The 16,003-nt window shown below is 40.1% G+C and overlaps 1 protein-coding gene across 2 annotated transcripts in view; it reads right to left on the bottom strand.

Annotated features, from left to right (window-relative positions):
* Nucleotides 1-16,003, bottom strand: part of LOC309688742 (adhesion G protein-coupled receptor D2) — a gene marked incomplete at its 3' end in the record, with an annotated part of 94,513 nt that overhangs the window by 48,991 nt on the left and 29,519 nt on the right. For both annotated transcript variants that reach the window (XM_082504679.1, XM_082504680.1), the window contains exons 21-22: nt 7,181-7,222; nt 3,588-3,641 (exon numbers count right to left, since the gene is read on the bottom strand). In XM_082504679.1, coding sequence (XP_082360805.1) covers nt 3,588-3,641; nt 7,181-7,222 — 96 coding nt within the window. The remainder of the gene's footprint in view (nt 1-3,587; nt 3,642-7,180; nt 7,223-16,003) is intronic.

Genomic DNA, 16,003 nt, shown 5'->3' with positions numbered 1-16,003 from the left:
TTATTTGCACGGCTCTCAATTGGAGTTGTGGGGTCAAGGAGGCCAATGACAAGGTTCCAGGGTTTCCTAAGTCTTGTACTGTACTATATCAGACTGGAATGTCTTTTATACCCTGCTCTTCTGTCTTACTGCAAATAGAAAAAGGCAAATGCATGCACTGCGACATGTCATTGTCAGTCACTTTAACCAGCAACATAAATAAATGGCATTTTATTAAAAGTATTTTGAGCAACACATATTTTTGTGCTACCAGATAAAGACAAGAAAGGAAACACCAACACCAAATTCTAGTCCCTTTTTTTTTTTCTTTTAAATTGTAACTTCTACATGTAGCTTCCTATGTCTTGTCAAAACTTGAATTAAGATCAAAAAAACTAATCCACTTCCAATTTATATCTATATTTCAGTGATGTCAGGGGCACGGAGCACTAAGGGGGGGGGTTGTTTTTTATTTGGGTCCTACAACTGACAGCTTTATTTCACAAAGCAATCTGGCTGTGAGTGTACAAGAAGGTCAGGGTGGGTCAAGAGGTACGAGGTATCAAACAGACAGGCGACACTGTTCAAAGTGACTGTGTGTATGTGTGTGTGTATAAAACTGTGCTCCCTGGGGTCAAACAAGAAAACAACGCTGTTTGAGATCCACACCCAAGTAGAGGAAAAGGGCTAAAGAGGTCAGCAGTGGTGGGGAATTAAAGAGGGGATAGTGTGTGATTAGGTTTGGTGGAATTTATACAAGAAGCTGTCAAAGTAGGTGGTTCTCCCTGTGCTTGTGTGGTTTTTCTCCATGTGCTCCAGCTTTCTCCCACAGTTCACAGCCATGTATAGCAGATTAATCGGTCGTTATAAATCTAGCCACCTGCAAATTCTTCAACGATAGCAGACTATAGCAAGACCAACGACTTTTAAAGTTAAATATTGCAACACCAGGGAAAAATGATGTGTTTGTGCCAGACTGTCATACAGTACTGTCTAAAGGTTTCAGCCAACACTCATTTCCACTGAACACTGACGTATGAATCAATAAAGTATTCCAAAAAAAACATTTGAAGCACCTGAAATGATGAACCAGTGATGTGTCTACACATAACAGGAAGAAAAATACTAGTAAATAAAAATAACTTAAATACTTACTGGCAGCAGGAACAAAAATGTTCCAATTTCTCTAAATGAAATGGAAAATACCAAGAAATACTATGGCAAATTCTAAGAGAGCTATTAGCCAAACACTTCGCATATCTTAGCACAGTATGCAGTGTGTCCTTGAGGAAACTAGACTGGTGGGGGTCACAAGTGGCAGGCCTAAAACACTATCTACAGCTGATGAAAGCATGAACATTATGTCCTTAGCCCCTTAATGCCTAATATATCATATACGGGTTTTGTGGGTTTTTGAGACTTTTATATCATTGGTGCGGGTTTTTTCTCCCCTGAAAAAAATAATAGATTGGATGATACATTAAGCTATAAATTATTTAAGAAATAGAGAAAAAAATCCAGCAAAGCCCTCACATAGGCTCTAAGAGATACATATGGTCCTTTATCTCCTGCTCTCCTGTTTGCTGAAGCCTCATCAGACATGGTCTTACTAGAAAATTGACTGTGACGAAACCACTATTAAGAAGTATTACACAAGATAAAGCTGGCTGATGAATCCAAATTTTAAATTGTGGGTTCAAATAGTCATCAATATGTATGGCAGAAATAAACAGGGAGGTATAAAACACGGTGGAGGCTCTGTCATGGTTTGAGGCTGAATTTCAACTGGTGGTGGTAGAGACTGTGCCACCATTCATGGAATTCTAAACACAGAAAAGTACAGTTACATAATCTGGAAAGGTGTGATTGGCAACAGCTTCATTGTTTAGCATAAGAAACACAATGCCAGTGCAGTAAAAGCATAAGAAATGACAAGCTTGCTTGTGAGAGTTCAGGCTGCGTTGAAGAGTAAAGATAGTGAAACCAAATATGCACTTTCAAACTCTGTTTTTGCCTTATATACTTTATTCCATTTATTTTTGCATATTTCAAGAAATCTCTATACATATTTCCCCTTTTCCTAGCAAAATATAAAGAAATGATGGGTGGATCAAGGTTTTGGCAGAATACTGTGCATTTATACCCTTTGCACTGTTTAGAGACACTACATCAGCCTAGAGATGAAGGCATATTCCAAAAGTCAGTACTGCGGTGGCTTTGACATAACTCGGCTTAGTACTGGCTACGTTTAATGTTTTTACAATAAAGGTATAAGAGGACAATGAAAGCTTAAAATGGTCTTTTTTTTATTTAAATAACCACTTTCAATTCCTAAAATGAATTTATTGTGAATCATCCTTTTCGGGGTAAATCTTCACTCATGAGTAATGCAACATATAAATCCCTCTATCTCTGAAGAGCCATTTGTCTTCAAATGACCCCATATGCAGTAACACGCTGAAGCCTCTTTATCCCTCACCCGGCAAGGCACAATACCCAATCCTATGTTTTACAACAAGGGGATATATAGGGGCATGTGCGGTCATCTAGAGCCAAATGTCTCCTATCTAACCAAAGGACAGGTAGATACAGTATTTCAAGCAGGATTTATGGCACAAGATAGCATTAGCTAAAAACTGTCAGGCAGCGGTGATGGCTAAAAAACGCATTCTGATAGCGGAACCCAGCAGGATTGGAAAATTGCCGCCACAGAGGGGAGAGGAAGCAGTAAAAATGATGGTAGATGGGGGGGGGGGCTCACTGATAACATGAGCAACCAATATATCAGATTGCACCAGGAGGCAAGTCCCCCCCAACCCCCCCAAACACACAACCCCATTGCATAGACATGCATACAGGGAGACATGCAGAAAACATTAATTAGCCAACTTATTTATTGCATTCCTTTTTTATTATAAGGTGGGTCACATATGTGGGTTAGAATACAGAGAAAGGTGCTGTGTGGTGTGCTCCAATGGGAGCAGAGGCTTTTCATGCACATGCACCTGTGTATGCAATTGGAAGATGAGGTTGGGTATAAGTTTAATGAGAGTTTGTCAAGGCGTTAAGGTTTGCAATCGTATGCGTGTCTGACATGTGCATGTTTGTGTGTGCTACAGACTTGTGACTACTTTTAATGTCCTTTGGTTAGGCTATAATCTCCCAAGACGCACACACACCACAGACACACGTGCAGCATCCCACAATTTCAGCCAAACGGCGTCCACCAAGGTATAAATACTGGCCTGACACTTTAATGTCAGGGGATGGCTTGTCCTGGATTAGAAACTTGTAACCCACCGTGGAGCTTGACATTGCTACGATGAAGGTGCTGCAATGGGGAGAGTGAGGAGGGCAGGGAAGGGGGGGGGTTATTATGGGTGTATGTTTGATGTATAAGGGCATCTAACACGGACTGTCGACTAGTGAGCCGATGTACAGAGACTCTTTGTGGCATTGCTGTAGTAGGAATTTTTTCTTTCTTTTTTTCATGAGAAGCAAACGCTGTAAGGAAAATTGAGTCTGTCACACCAGTGTTTATCACACACACACAACAGAATAAAGACGTGCACACACACTTGTTCACAGGAAAATGGAAGATTACATACTGAAAAATTAAGCGCTTTTCTCCTCTCCTTGATTCTGTTGACCGTGCTTCGAACCTGAAAGAAAGACACAGAGAATGGGAGCAAAAGAGATAACTGCAGCACACGCTGAATTAAAACAAAATATCTTCCACAGCAAACACCTGCGAGTATGCAAAGTGTAAAAATGGAGAAGGGAGAATAAAATGTGGAATGGAAGGAACATATTTTGAGGGTTAGTTTGCAGACACTGACACGCAGTGGTTGGGATAGTGTATGTGTGTGCGAGAGGGTGCTCCAGCATGTCCCAGCGGCTAATGGGACTTGAAAGTGACACATAGAGCTGGCAAACTAAGGAGACGACTTCAAGCTATCATCTGTCAACACAGAGCGCCGGGACCAACAAATGGGAGCTATTGGAGGAGAAGGGACTGGCCTAGCAGAACAGATTACATTTTTACACTCAGATGAAACAGTATACTGCACACCTTCATTTAACACATAAAATACCAGACAGAAGTTGATATATATATATATATATATATATATATATATATATATATATATATATATATATATATATATATATATATGTATATATATATGTATATATATATATATATTTTTTTTTTTTTTTTTTTTTTTTTTTTTTACAAGAACTGCTTTGCTTCGATTACATTTTGCTAATTTCTCAGTACAGTGAAATAAATATTACAGGATACAAAAATTAATTCTTACATTTTTTCTATTCCTATACTTTATTAAACCAACTTTATTCTTTAATTTCTATTGGGGCGCTGTTATTATTTTGTTATTAAAATTTCTTTAACTGTTTACTAACAAAATACTAATAAATAAGTAAATAAAAATAGGTTAAAAAATTGCCGGTAGTTCAGTTATTCCTATCTTCTTCAAAATCCTCTGGTACTTGTGAGAGTGAGCATGTGTATGTTAGCGTATGCATGCGCGCTCTTGTGTTTGTGCCCTCTGTCAGCACTAACTGTAAATTTGTATCGGCTGGGCACTTATCACTACAGCCCGTCCCAGCCCGGCCCCTTATCACTACAGCCCATCCCAGCCCGGCCCACAACGTTAGTGAATATGCATTATGGCTTATGGCTTCATTAAGTCACGCCGTGTTATAAATTATGACACCACAGTGAACGCATACACACGGTCTCAGAGACAGCATGTGTATGCAGAAGATGTTTTGCATACGTACCACTGCTGAAGGGCGACATAATGAAGAGAGCCTAAGCCTCGTGACAAGGCAAAATCAACAATGCCAGCATTGCGTTTCAAAAGCCCTTCTATTATTTCTGACAAGATACTAAGGAGGTCGTCAACACAGTGCAGATGTTGGATAGACACTATCTTATCATTATTTTAATGGGCAAAATGAGACGCGAGGGTTTCACTGATCTCAAAAGCAGCCAGTGAGCTGAGGCAATTACATGACACAACTTAATTAATCATTTGACAATGAGGGGAAGGGCATTGTTTTAGATGATCGTTATGCGTTTAAGGGGTTTGCGCACACTCAAGGTTTCGCAATGATGCAAAGGATGCAAAGCATGGTTTCCCATGTAAATGGGTGCTAAGCGATTACCATATTAAAGCAGTCTGCCCGACAACACCTGCCGACATCCTTGGAGCTGATGGAAATAAAAGGTCATCAAAGCGTGGGATTACAAGGTGACCACCAAGGAAAAGCTAATTGCAATGAATAATGGAAAGCTACTGTCAGGTAATTAGCAATTAAAACGATACATTTTGAGGGTAATAGCAGCAGATGTAGTCTCTCTTCCATACCATACACAATTGTAATTATTCAGCCTAGAAACCGGCTTCATAAATGGAGCATGTCCTGACTTTCAGGCACTAGTTAATTCACCACCTTAAGAATATCAAAGCGAAATCTCCTGACACAGAGGCGGTTAGACTCATCTGTTTTAAATGTTAACAACTAACAGCAACTTTGCAAACTTTTTACACACAGTGTGCTCACTGTGTGTTTTGTGTACCTGCCATGTGCTATACCAGCTGTCGCTGAAAGTCCCTTCCAAGACAGCTTTTGAATGAATCAAAATGCCAGGACACCGTATATCCTGCCCACAGGATCCTTACAAAAAAATAAATAAAATAATAAAATTTTTACCAAGCAAATATTTTCTTTTAAGGGGTCACGAAGGCTGAAACCTAAAGCCAACGTTGCCAAGCATCACAATCTGGAGGAAAAAGTAGAAACAAAAGAAAAGCTCCCTACTCTTCGAGAGGTGATGGCGGGGTCAGTGGGAGCAGATGAAATAATCACTCAGTTTTCTGTTTTGTTTCCCCCAAATTTTACCACAACAGTGAGGTCCTCTTGAAAATCAAACCTGAAGAGGAGCTGCTCACAAACCACGAGGACCTCAGGGTCAAGGACAGCATGAGTGTAAGAAAACTAATTCCCGAGCACTGAAAAGCCACTTAAGCAAGAATGCTATATTGATGTATTTTACAGCGCGAAAGGTCATCCCTCCCTGGCTCTGCATTGTCAGTACGTCGCCTATGACTCAGGGACGCTGCTCTCGGCGCTCTCGAGAAGAAAGGAGGGAGAAAACAAAATGGAAAAGGACAGAAAACTCGAGATGTTCTCTTTGATGGTCAGCAGCCAGGTGATAATGACAGAAAGCTGAAATAAAAGAGACTGAAGAAAGAGAAATAGAAAAGAGCAGTGGAGGACGATGGACTAATGACCAATGACCTTGTGTATTCAGTCAAAGAAAAGCCTAACAAAAAGACAGCGTATATGTGTATTCACCATAAATGAATAGCAAGCCGCAGAAACGGTGTCTTAGATTTTGCTTCGTATGCTGCATTTACATTCAGATTTACAGTCTTTTCCATTTGCTTGTTGCTTTCTTTATTTTTGCACATTTTTCAGACTTTTGAATTTTAAATTTTCACATGCAACTTTGGAAGGTGGGCCTAAGTTTAAACGCAGCATCACCTATGCAGACTTTACAAAGAGCCACAGTTGACCAAGAGTGATTTTTGTGACATGCGACTCATCCATTAAATCACAACTCTCCGTCTAGACGCTCAACCATTCTCCACCCCCGCACAGCTATGGTTTGGTAAATGGTAATAAGGCAGTAAGATTGCATTTTATCACCCTTCATTCTATATTGTTTGTTGCATATTGTCCCCCCACCACCACCACTACCTTTTTTTTTTCTTTCGGTTCAATTACGGGTACTGCTTGGAGCCCTGCAAAGCCCTGGCCAGCTGCTTTGTCAGGATGCTAAATGGAGGGCTGTGAGTTTAAAAACTTAAAGAGGCAGTGAAATATTAGCCAATGTGGGTGAGGAATGAGTGGCTGAGAACTGCAGCGTGTCAGTGTTAAATGGTTGGACTCAGATGCATATAAGTTAGTCCAAGCATGAAGGGCAGTGGGACGCTCGCATGGAAACGATGTCCCCTCCCCTCCTTCTCATCCCTCTACCCATCCACACACACACACACACACACACTCTGGCGCACCCCACCCACACTGATTTTAAGCAAGGAGCCCATCAGAAACTTGTCATTTCTCTCATTCACTCCAACAGCCTTGAGACACAATGCAGACTTACCTCTGTGTTGTACACCCCATATATCAGAAAGATGAACAGGCCCTGTAAACACAGACAAAGAAAGAGAGAAAGGGAGAAAGAAAGAAGAGGAGGACAAAGTTGTTACACCTGTTTTCTCTCTTATATTTTTATAAAAATAAAAGAAGAAGAAGAAGAAAAAAGATCAAAACTAATGCAGGTAAGGTTGATTTGAAGTCTATTCTAGTCGCACAGAGCTGAATTAGACTTTAGTCGGAAGTAATGAGGAAAGAAGTAGGACAACTTCTCCAAAGTGGGCCACCTCTGTATAAAGCTCAGCTTGCATTTGTTTCGTCTGCAAGACTTCTTCCTCGTTGCAGGCTGCGCTAAGCCATCAAAGGCTTCAACCCAAGGTTCCACACAGTTTTATTGAAATAGAAAATCTCAAGTGCCTATATTCATACTGTGTTCTCTGACATTAAAAAAAACACAATTATATGATTGAGTATTAACAAATACACACAGAGCACACGCATTATGTAAAGAAACAAAAAATCTGTGCTCATAAATCTACGCAAATAGCAAGAAACGAGGCAATAAAGACAGCATTAACAGTGGCGTCTATTAAAACACACTCACATGTACACAGCCCCACACTCACACACACAGAAAGAGAGCAACCCGGGCCAGACGAGACCATCAAGGAAAAACCATTGGAGGAAAGCGGAGAAAGAAAGAGACAGAGGGAGCATAATGAAAAAAATGGCACATAAAAGAAGATATTTCATGTTCACAACACTCCACGGCTAGTACCCAGGGCCCAAGAATGCCATGCCCTTGGATGCATAAAGGCTGCACTTTTGGTCACAGAAAAACAGCTATTTTTCATTCCGTTTCATTGTGGCATCCACTGAATGTACAAGCTGTGCATTCGCCTTCGAGCCATAATGTAATCCTGATGCCTCAATGAAAACAGTGAGAACAACATTCTCAGAACACTGATTGAACCGTGCCACAAAAGATGTACCGAGAAAAATGAAAAGGCAGTTAAAATCCTATAAATTTCAAGGCTGATAGATATGGTAGATTCTTTGATAAGAAAACCGCTAGCACAAAAAAAAAAAAAAAAACTTTTAAAAGTACATCTCTCTGCTTTCACCGCAACCAAGTACGTCTCTGTTGCTTCATCTTTAAACCAGGGTAAGGACACATCCCGAAGACAGGCAGGCACAACCTGCCCAATGCATCAATCAAGCTGAGTTTGGAGCATCCAATTTTTGCCCGAGGAAGATCTCGATGCATCACCATTGACAACATGATTTGGGGGCCCATTCGGAGTGACAGGGCGACAGTGGCTGACGATGATGACCTCTAGGCCAAGCTACTACAAATTCACCTGGCCGCATTGTCCTCCGGGGACTGAATTGCCCCGTCTGTCGCGCAGGCTGGTGACACCTTGCGTACAACTGACAATTTCTCTTGTCTGCCATTCTGAAGACACAACAAGGAATCGCACACCGAGATCCGTCTGCTACATACTCATGTGAAGTGGCCAAAAAATAGATACAAAAAAATAAATAAATAAATAAATATTTCCATAGCACAGTGTGACCATGAGAGCATAGGTGAGGTTGGTGACCTGATAACAGTGGGTGAGCTGAGGTTTCTGGTTTTCAAAGTGCATCCCATAGCTTATACTTTAACTACCCGATACACAGGAGTAATGTTAAAAAAAGAGCAGCGCCCACAAAACCTTGTCTTCACGTTAAATAAATAAATGAATCAACGAATGAAGGATGAGACTGTGTTGTTTTCCAAGTGTGACAGCAAGATCATCTTTTCATCTGTTATCATCTCTGCTCCAATTTACGAGCATTAGATGACACTCAGCCATCGAGCTCAAAGAGACTGGACTGCAAAGGTGAAAGGCTACTCTAGATATATGCCAAGCCTGGACGTTTTTCAGCAGTTTTTCTTAGCAGTCAATTGAATCTATACACTTACTGGTCACATTGTAAGGCACTAAAGGGACCCAAAAGTGTGCCAAGAAAATATCCCACACACCATTTCGACACTACCACCGGTGTGAACTATTGATAAAAGGCAGAATGGATCCAGCGTTGTATATGGCAAATTTTGAGCCTAAAATCTGAATGTTGCAGGAGAAATGACCATTTATCAGACCAGTCTTCCTGTCTTCTAGTCTTTTGTTTAGCCTGTGTGAACTGTATCAATTCCTGTTTTCAGGCCGACATGAGTGGAAGCTGCTTTAGCCCCTCTGTTTCAGGGATGGGGTGCTCAGAGATGCTGTTCTGCATACCTTGGTTGTAATCAATGGTTATTTATATATAGTTATCGTTTCCTTTCTATCAGCTCAAAGATATAGTTCTTTGGGGAAAATGCTCGTTTTGAACTTCAGCAGGGCATCCTGAGCATGTCTGCATGCCTAAATGCAAGTTTGTGGTAAGAAGCAGTTTAACCTTAGATGTGCGTGATGAAGTGGACGGTGAGGGTATATTATTTAACGTCAGCTAGTAAAAGGCTTTTGAAAAGTAAAGAGATATGGTTTTTTGTCATTTTTTAAAAAATAATATGGACTGACTCTAAATACACATCACTCGCGATGTGAGATAGAATTGTTACTATAGGGCTGTATTTGGGGTGTCTGTCCTTCTGCTGATAAATATATAATAATTAGACCTCTATAAGGTAAAACGTTAAAATCTCTGATGTCCATTGAGAATTATTTAAAAGCACAAGCAAAGTGTTTATCATGTATGTAAACTCAGCGTGGCTCCATACTGTTTGCACACACAGACACATGCACACATGTTAGCAAGCACACACACACACTAACAGACAGTGGGTGGTTAATTTGCAACACATACTCCATTGTATTGCATTAGAATTGCAATTCCCAACTTATTGTTGCAATTTGATTATCATGTTTTTGATCATTCCTCTTATTTGTAATTAATCTTTTGTTGTGCAGTGAACAAAGTGGGGAGAACATAGTGTGCACATTAGGAAAAAATGATCTATTAAAATCTAATTGAGTTAAAAATAAGTGGCAGCGCAACAATAATGACGGATTGTTTAAAATGTTAATTCATTAATATTATCCCTAAAAACAAACAGACGGGAAAATGGGGCGCATTATTTAAATGCAAGCGTGCCTTTCTAAACTCTGCCGCATTTCTTTTGAACTCTGCAGAAAACGCTACAAATTTATGCAAAGAACGAACACAGTTGCTTTCAAAGTATTGCCATACTGTACATCAAACAGGGGAGCATAAATTAATTAGCATCTCACTAATTATGGAACAATTGTATGTTTAAAAAGTTACTGTGTTTGACCAAAAACACCATTGCCTCAGAGAGATGTGCTCTGCCGCAGTGCCGGGCAGGAAAGTGCATTTGTGTAAACGTGCATGCGCGATCCTACTTATCAGAGATACTGAGAGTTTTGTCTGGACAACAGAAAGAACAAATGAAAGTCAGACATCGATTTACTTTCAAGAACTCTGAGTCAAGCCATTTAAAGCGGCTAGCCCTGATATTGTTTACTACTGGCTGTTTGTGATGTCGACAACCTCCTTTGGAAATTTACCTCTGTTGTCCTTGCAACTCACTCTTCGTAAAAGCATCAGCTGAGTGCATTAAATATTTAAGGTGAGCCATTAACCGCTGGTTATACTTGTAATAAAAGCTTTATTCCTGTGTTTAAGTGTCTGCTTTGTAAGAGAATATATTAAATGAAGCTTAACTCCCTCAAATGTAAAAAAAAAAAACTACAGATCTTTGGCAAATACAGACGTCGTTTTTGCCTATCTGCATGAATTAAGACGGGCAACTCCTGCGTTATTAGATAATAAAGCAGTTCGAATTTCAGATAACAGATTCAGGTGCCAGAGAACAGATCTGACTCTGGGTTTTTTCACGTTTCACAGTCATTTGATTTTATGACAAGATAAAATGAATGAGCTGGTAGCAACTGATCGTTTAGCTCAATAATATTTTCTACAGAATACAAGGTTGCTGATGGACAGTGTACAGTGCGGTACGACAATAGTTCAGCAAGATAACACAAGACAATTATTTAAAACATAACTTACACACTGGCTGACCACTAAAGGCTGATACAACTTGTGCACACAACTTCTCCTATTGTTTTAACTTGATTGTGTTTAATTGATCAACATGATCAATTAAACACAATTTTCACATTTTCAGGTATTTTCAGTCTTTAACACTGAGAATTCATCCCTGCATATGTTCAGCAGTGACACAAATCTCCAACCTGAATACAAACACTGACCACTTTTAAATTCCCTACAACAGCTCCAAGTTTCCCAAGCACATACGCTGTCCTCATTTTGACAGTAAGCCTACTGCAGGGAAGGGTGTTTTAAAAAAGCCACTTTCTCTTATAACAAAAAATAATAATAATTATACTATTTGTTTATGGCATATGCAATGTTGAACCCTTCAACCTCTCAAAGAATTCCCAGAGAATAATCCCTCTACATTTCTCCCCTCACTTACTATCAGCGCCCCTATTTCCCACTTCCATCAACCTCCCCACGTGTGTAGAGAAAGGAAGCAGAGAGCTGGCAGGTAAAAATCTCAAAAAGCAGTAGTTTTATGGCACCGTCCTTGGGAAACAAATTTTCAATGTACAGATATGAAAACTATGATTAAGGTGGAAGGGCAGTGTCTTGGCAAGGGGAGAGGGGGTGGCAGGGCAGCTTTTTCTTTCTCGCTGGAATGTATTGTCTCAGTCAGCCCAACGCTCCCTGTAGTATGAGAAGGAGCTTAAACGTTAACATGAGATATAATGACAGGGAACTCTGCTGTTCTGTCTGCTTGTTATATTGAAAAAAGAACCAGTATGGCTGCAATTTTGTCATCCTCCTTATTATTTTTACTTAGTGGTACAAATGACTTGCAGTAAAACAGATCTATATACAATAGATGTGTAAATTTTCAGCCAACCCCTTTTTAAAAATATTTTTATAACCGTGGTCTTGAGCAATAGTTTCTATGATTTCTATAGCAGTTTTTCTTTGGACATTGGCTGCTTTTTCACTTATTTTCAATCCAGTCATTGTACCTGATAACTTCCAGCTGTAGTTTTTCTTTTTAGTTAAGCCACTTAACACTGACCTGTGAATCAATAAAGCATAAAAAGGGCACCTAACTCAAAAGATGAACCAATGTTCTGTCTAGACATAAAGACAATTTAGGAAAGAACCAATTTAAAATTGTATCTTTAGGGATTTTGCTACTCTCAACATGTCACAAAAATACATTTCTTGTGTCGCATCTATAGAAAATGCCAAACGTGACATTTTGACAGGAAAGAAAGCTTGCCTATGAGTATCTGCCTTGCAAACTGTACAGTATTTCCCATTTTCCTAGCAAATTATAAAAAATGAGAAGCTTAGTCTTATGCACACTACTGTATACAAAATTTAATATGTTAATTTATAAGACAAGTAACAGGGTTTTTTTTACTTTAAACATTTGATTCTCCTTTGTGAATATTTCTGTATCTCTATTTTTGCAATAGAGATGCATAAAGAAAAAAACTTCTAGTTCAAAGTTTCGATCCCAGTATTAGAAACAACAACAACTGAAGACCACCACCTCCACATCCCCTCAGTGAATTCCAGAGTCACTCTCTGCCAGAAACGAGAGCCTTTTGAACAAGCTGGGCCCGACGTCAAATATCCTCGCCTAAATTCAAACACACAGAGACACTTTTCACAAATAGAGCTATCCGCATCTCCACTTGGCAAAAAAAGGGGAGGAAAAATTCTGCCCTCACACCTGGTAATCATTAAAGAAATGAGAGACAGAAGAGGTTAAAACACCGTGATGGGGGGAAAAAGAAAAGAAATTCACACTTCTGCGCTGGGACTTGCTAATGTCTCTGACCCCTCCACACATAAACAGTTTAATTAACATGTATACATAACTTTCACTTTAACTGTTCATGGCATGTCAAATCAAAGTGTCTGTCAAAGCTGTGAAACAAGGAGTTGATACTTTGCAGGCCCTCGGTTTGAATCCAGCTCCACTCAACTGCTCCAGCTGGAAAGAGATACTGGCAAGAAGAAGTGAAGGCAGGCAGACAGGGCAGGTAGACGGGCAGCCTGCCACTCTGTCAGTTTGAGGTAAACACCGCCCAATAAATGCTTTGTAGCACCCAGAACTGCTCAAGATATGAATTAGAGAAGATGCTTGAAGTGGAAAAATAAAAGTCAAACCAAACAGGTTTTTAAGATTTGGGTGGCATCACATCTTTCAAGCTGAAATTGCTCGCCTTTGCAGCAAGTGAGCACCGTATTCATTATGGTGCAAACTCAGTCCACCCTACTGTAAAGATGGCTGTGAAAATAAATCATCACACTCTCAATCATCTTAAATTTGGCCTCTGTTGTGCACAAAAGCATGACATCAACCATTTATAGAGAATTTGTACAATTGAAAAAGATTGTTAGGTGCAAAATGCAACCAAATACATCCAGTCCTGACAACTGGAATAACCTAAATTTTGATTTGGGTATGTGCCAAAGTTTTCTTCCTGTTTCTTTCTCACTGCACATTATTAGAGAAAGTGGAAAAGTTATTCTATTAAAAAAGAGCCCTTAGGACTCCCTGTTTCTTTCCCCATACACACATCCAGTCAGTCGGGCTGTCACGTTGAGGAGGGGACCCCCCAAGCCAGCCTGCCTCCACGGGGTGTGTAGCTGCAGAGGAAAACTGTCAGTGTTCGCACACAAACAGGCACACAGTGAAGCCAGCAGCAACACCAGTGCTGGTGTGCGATGGCTCAGGAGAGGAGGGAGAGTTATTAGCTTAGCCCTGAACCACCTACTTAATATAGGGGCCGGCGGTGATCGCTAACAGAGCCTGGCAGAGGTGACAGCTTTTGGCCCTGCTTGAGGAAATCCAATTGAAAAGCAGCCAAGAGGAACAACAAGCCCGAAACAGATGTTGCTCGCTACCACCAGTGCAACTTGGGTACACACAACCCAGCGGCAACAAACCGCGATGGCAAAACTGACACACAAACATACACACAACGGACACAGAGTGGAGCGCACACGCTTACACCACAGAGCCACATGAAACTGTGGAGGAACAAAATTTACAAAGGAAAACATCAGCAGCAGCAGATGTCTACAAGGACAGCAACGAGGAGCGATTTGTACGTTTATTTTTAGTTTCTATACTCTCTTTTTTCTTTCATCACTTTTCTACAGAGTGGCAACTACAGTTTAAATATATTTAAAGAGAACAAATCAAGAAAAAATGGAGCAGAGGCCAAAACAAAATCTTTCTTCCTAGACAAGAGACCCACCCAACAATCCATCCATCCATCTATGAATCCCTTGTCTTTTCTTTTAAGAACGTCTGGTAAGGCGTCCTAGTGAAAACACAGGCCTTCATATTATTAAAGCGCTTTTGCTCAAGTATTAATTGAGTTTGGCAAGTCTGGCCACACTTAATCCTAATAACGTTCATTTATTTTTTCCATCACCGCTACTGGGAAAAAGGGCAAGGAAGAGATGGGGAGAGCGAGAGATAAAGAGAAAGGGGGAGAAAATGGGCAAAAATCAATTGTGACATATCTTTATTACCACTCGATGACAAATGACGGCACATTTGCCATTGCTCTGGCATTGTGTCAGTGTGTGTCATATTGATTTTACATCAGATGGACGAACGTTATTGATGAAGTTCCAGAAAAACAGATGACCGCCCCATTTGAGTTGTTTTTTTAGCGTTTAAATAAACCAGGATGACAGCAAATTAAGACAGTAATTGTCACATGGCAGATCTCTCCTTTTGCTTTTCCGACAATTTTTCTTTAATATAAACCAAATTTCGAAGCATTTGCGGAAACCAAGCCTGCCACGAGATCAGCGGGAGTTGGCAACTACACCCTGAACCTGATCACATGGAACACATGTGGGAATGTAATGGAGGAGCGGTACAGAGAGCACGAGAACGAGAGTGAACTGTAAACAAACTAGCTTTTAAACAAGACAATTTCGAGTTGCGTGTCTTGGGCGCCAAGAAAAACACAGCCACGGAAAACTGATACAAACTTTTAACACATGGGTCAAAGCGGGAGTCTTTGAACTGCCGAGGGAAAGCCAGCCGCCAGTGCAGAAAGCTGTTTAATTAAAAATACTTAGGTATTCAACAGGCCTTTTTGGGGCGCCCTCTTGTCAAATTGTATGTGAGCCTGCTGTCAATCGTTTTTTTAATTTCACAGTTTTCCGCTGACAAGGGGGGGGGGGGGTCAGATGGGAACAAGTTCTCCTAAAAACAGCAGCTGGATCCTGGGTAAATTTAGAGAAAAGGCCACTCACAAATATAAATCTGCACAGTCGGTTGCAGTAACAGACATAATACCATATTAGTGTATATACTCTTGAACCGTATACTTATACAGAATTAGACACAGTAATATGTTGGACCTGGTATTAAAATACCATTAGAATTACCACCAAACTGTGGTTTGGTGGTAATTCATAAACATGTAAGCTTCTTCCATTTAAACTGCCTTCAGAATATAGAAGGTACCAGATATTTTGCAGAGATTTGCAATCATAGCATAGATAAATTATATAATTTATGATATATACTGTTTTATTGTAGAATATTTGGGGGAAGGACAAATAGGTGACGTCTTTAATGTGATGTCTTTTTAATTTTTCAAGTCAGAAGGAGTTCACATTAACAGACAACATAATCATGTACTGCCAGCCACTTATTTTCGTGTGGCATTGAGGAGCTGGAAAGGCATCACACACACACACACACACACACACACACACACACACACAC

The sequence above is a fragment of the Aulonocara stuartgranti genome (genome assembly GCF_965226115.1).
Source record: "Aulonocara stuartgranti genome assembly, chromosome: 15".
NCBI classification, from domain to species: domain Eukaryota; kingdom Metazoa; phylum Chordata; class Actinopteri; order Cichliformes; family Cichlidae; genus Aulonocara; species Aulonocara stuartgranti.
The sequence above is the reverse complement of the archived record's forward strand: the minus strand, read 5'-3'. Positions and strand labels throughout refer to the sequence as shown.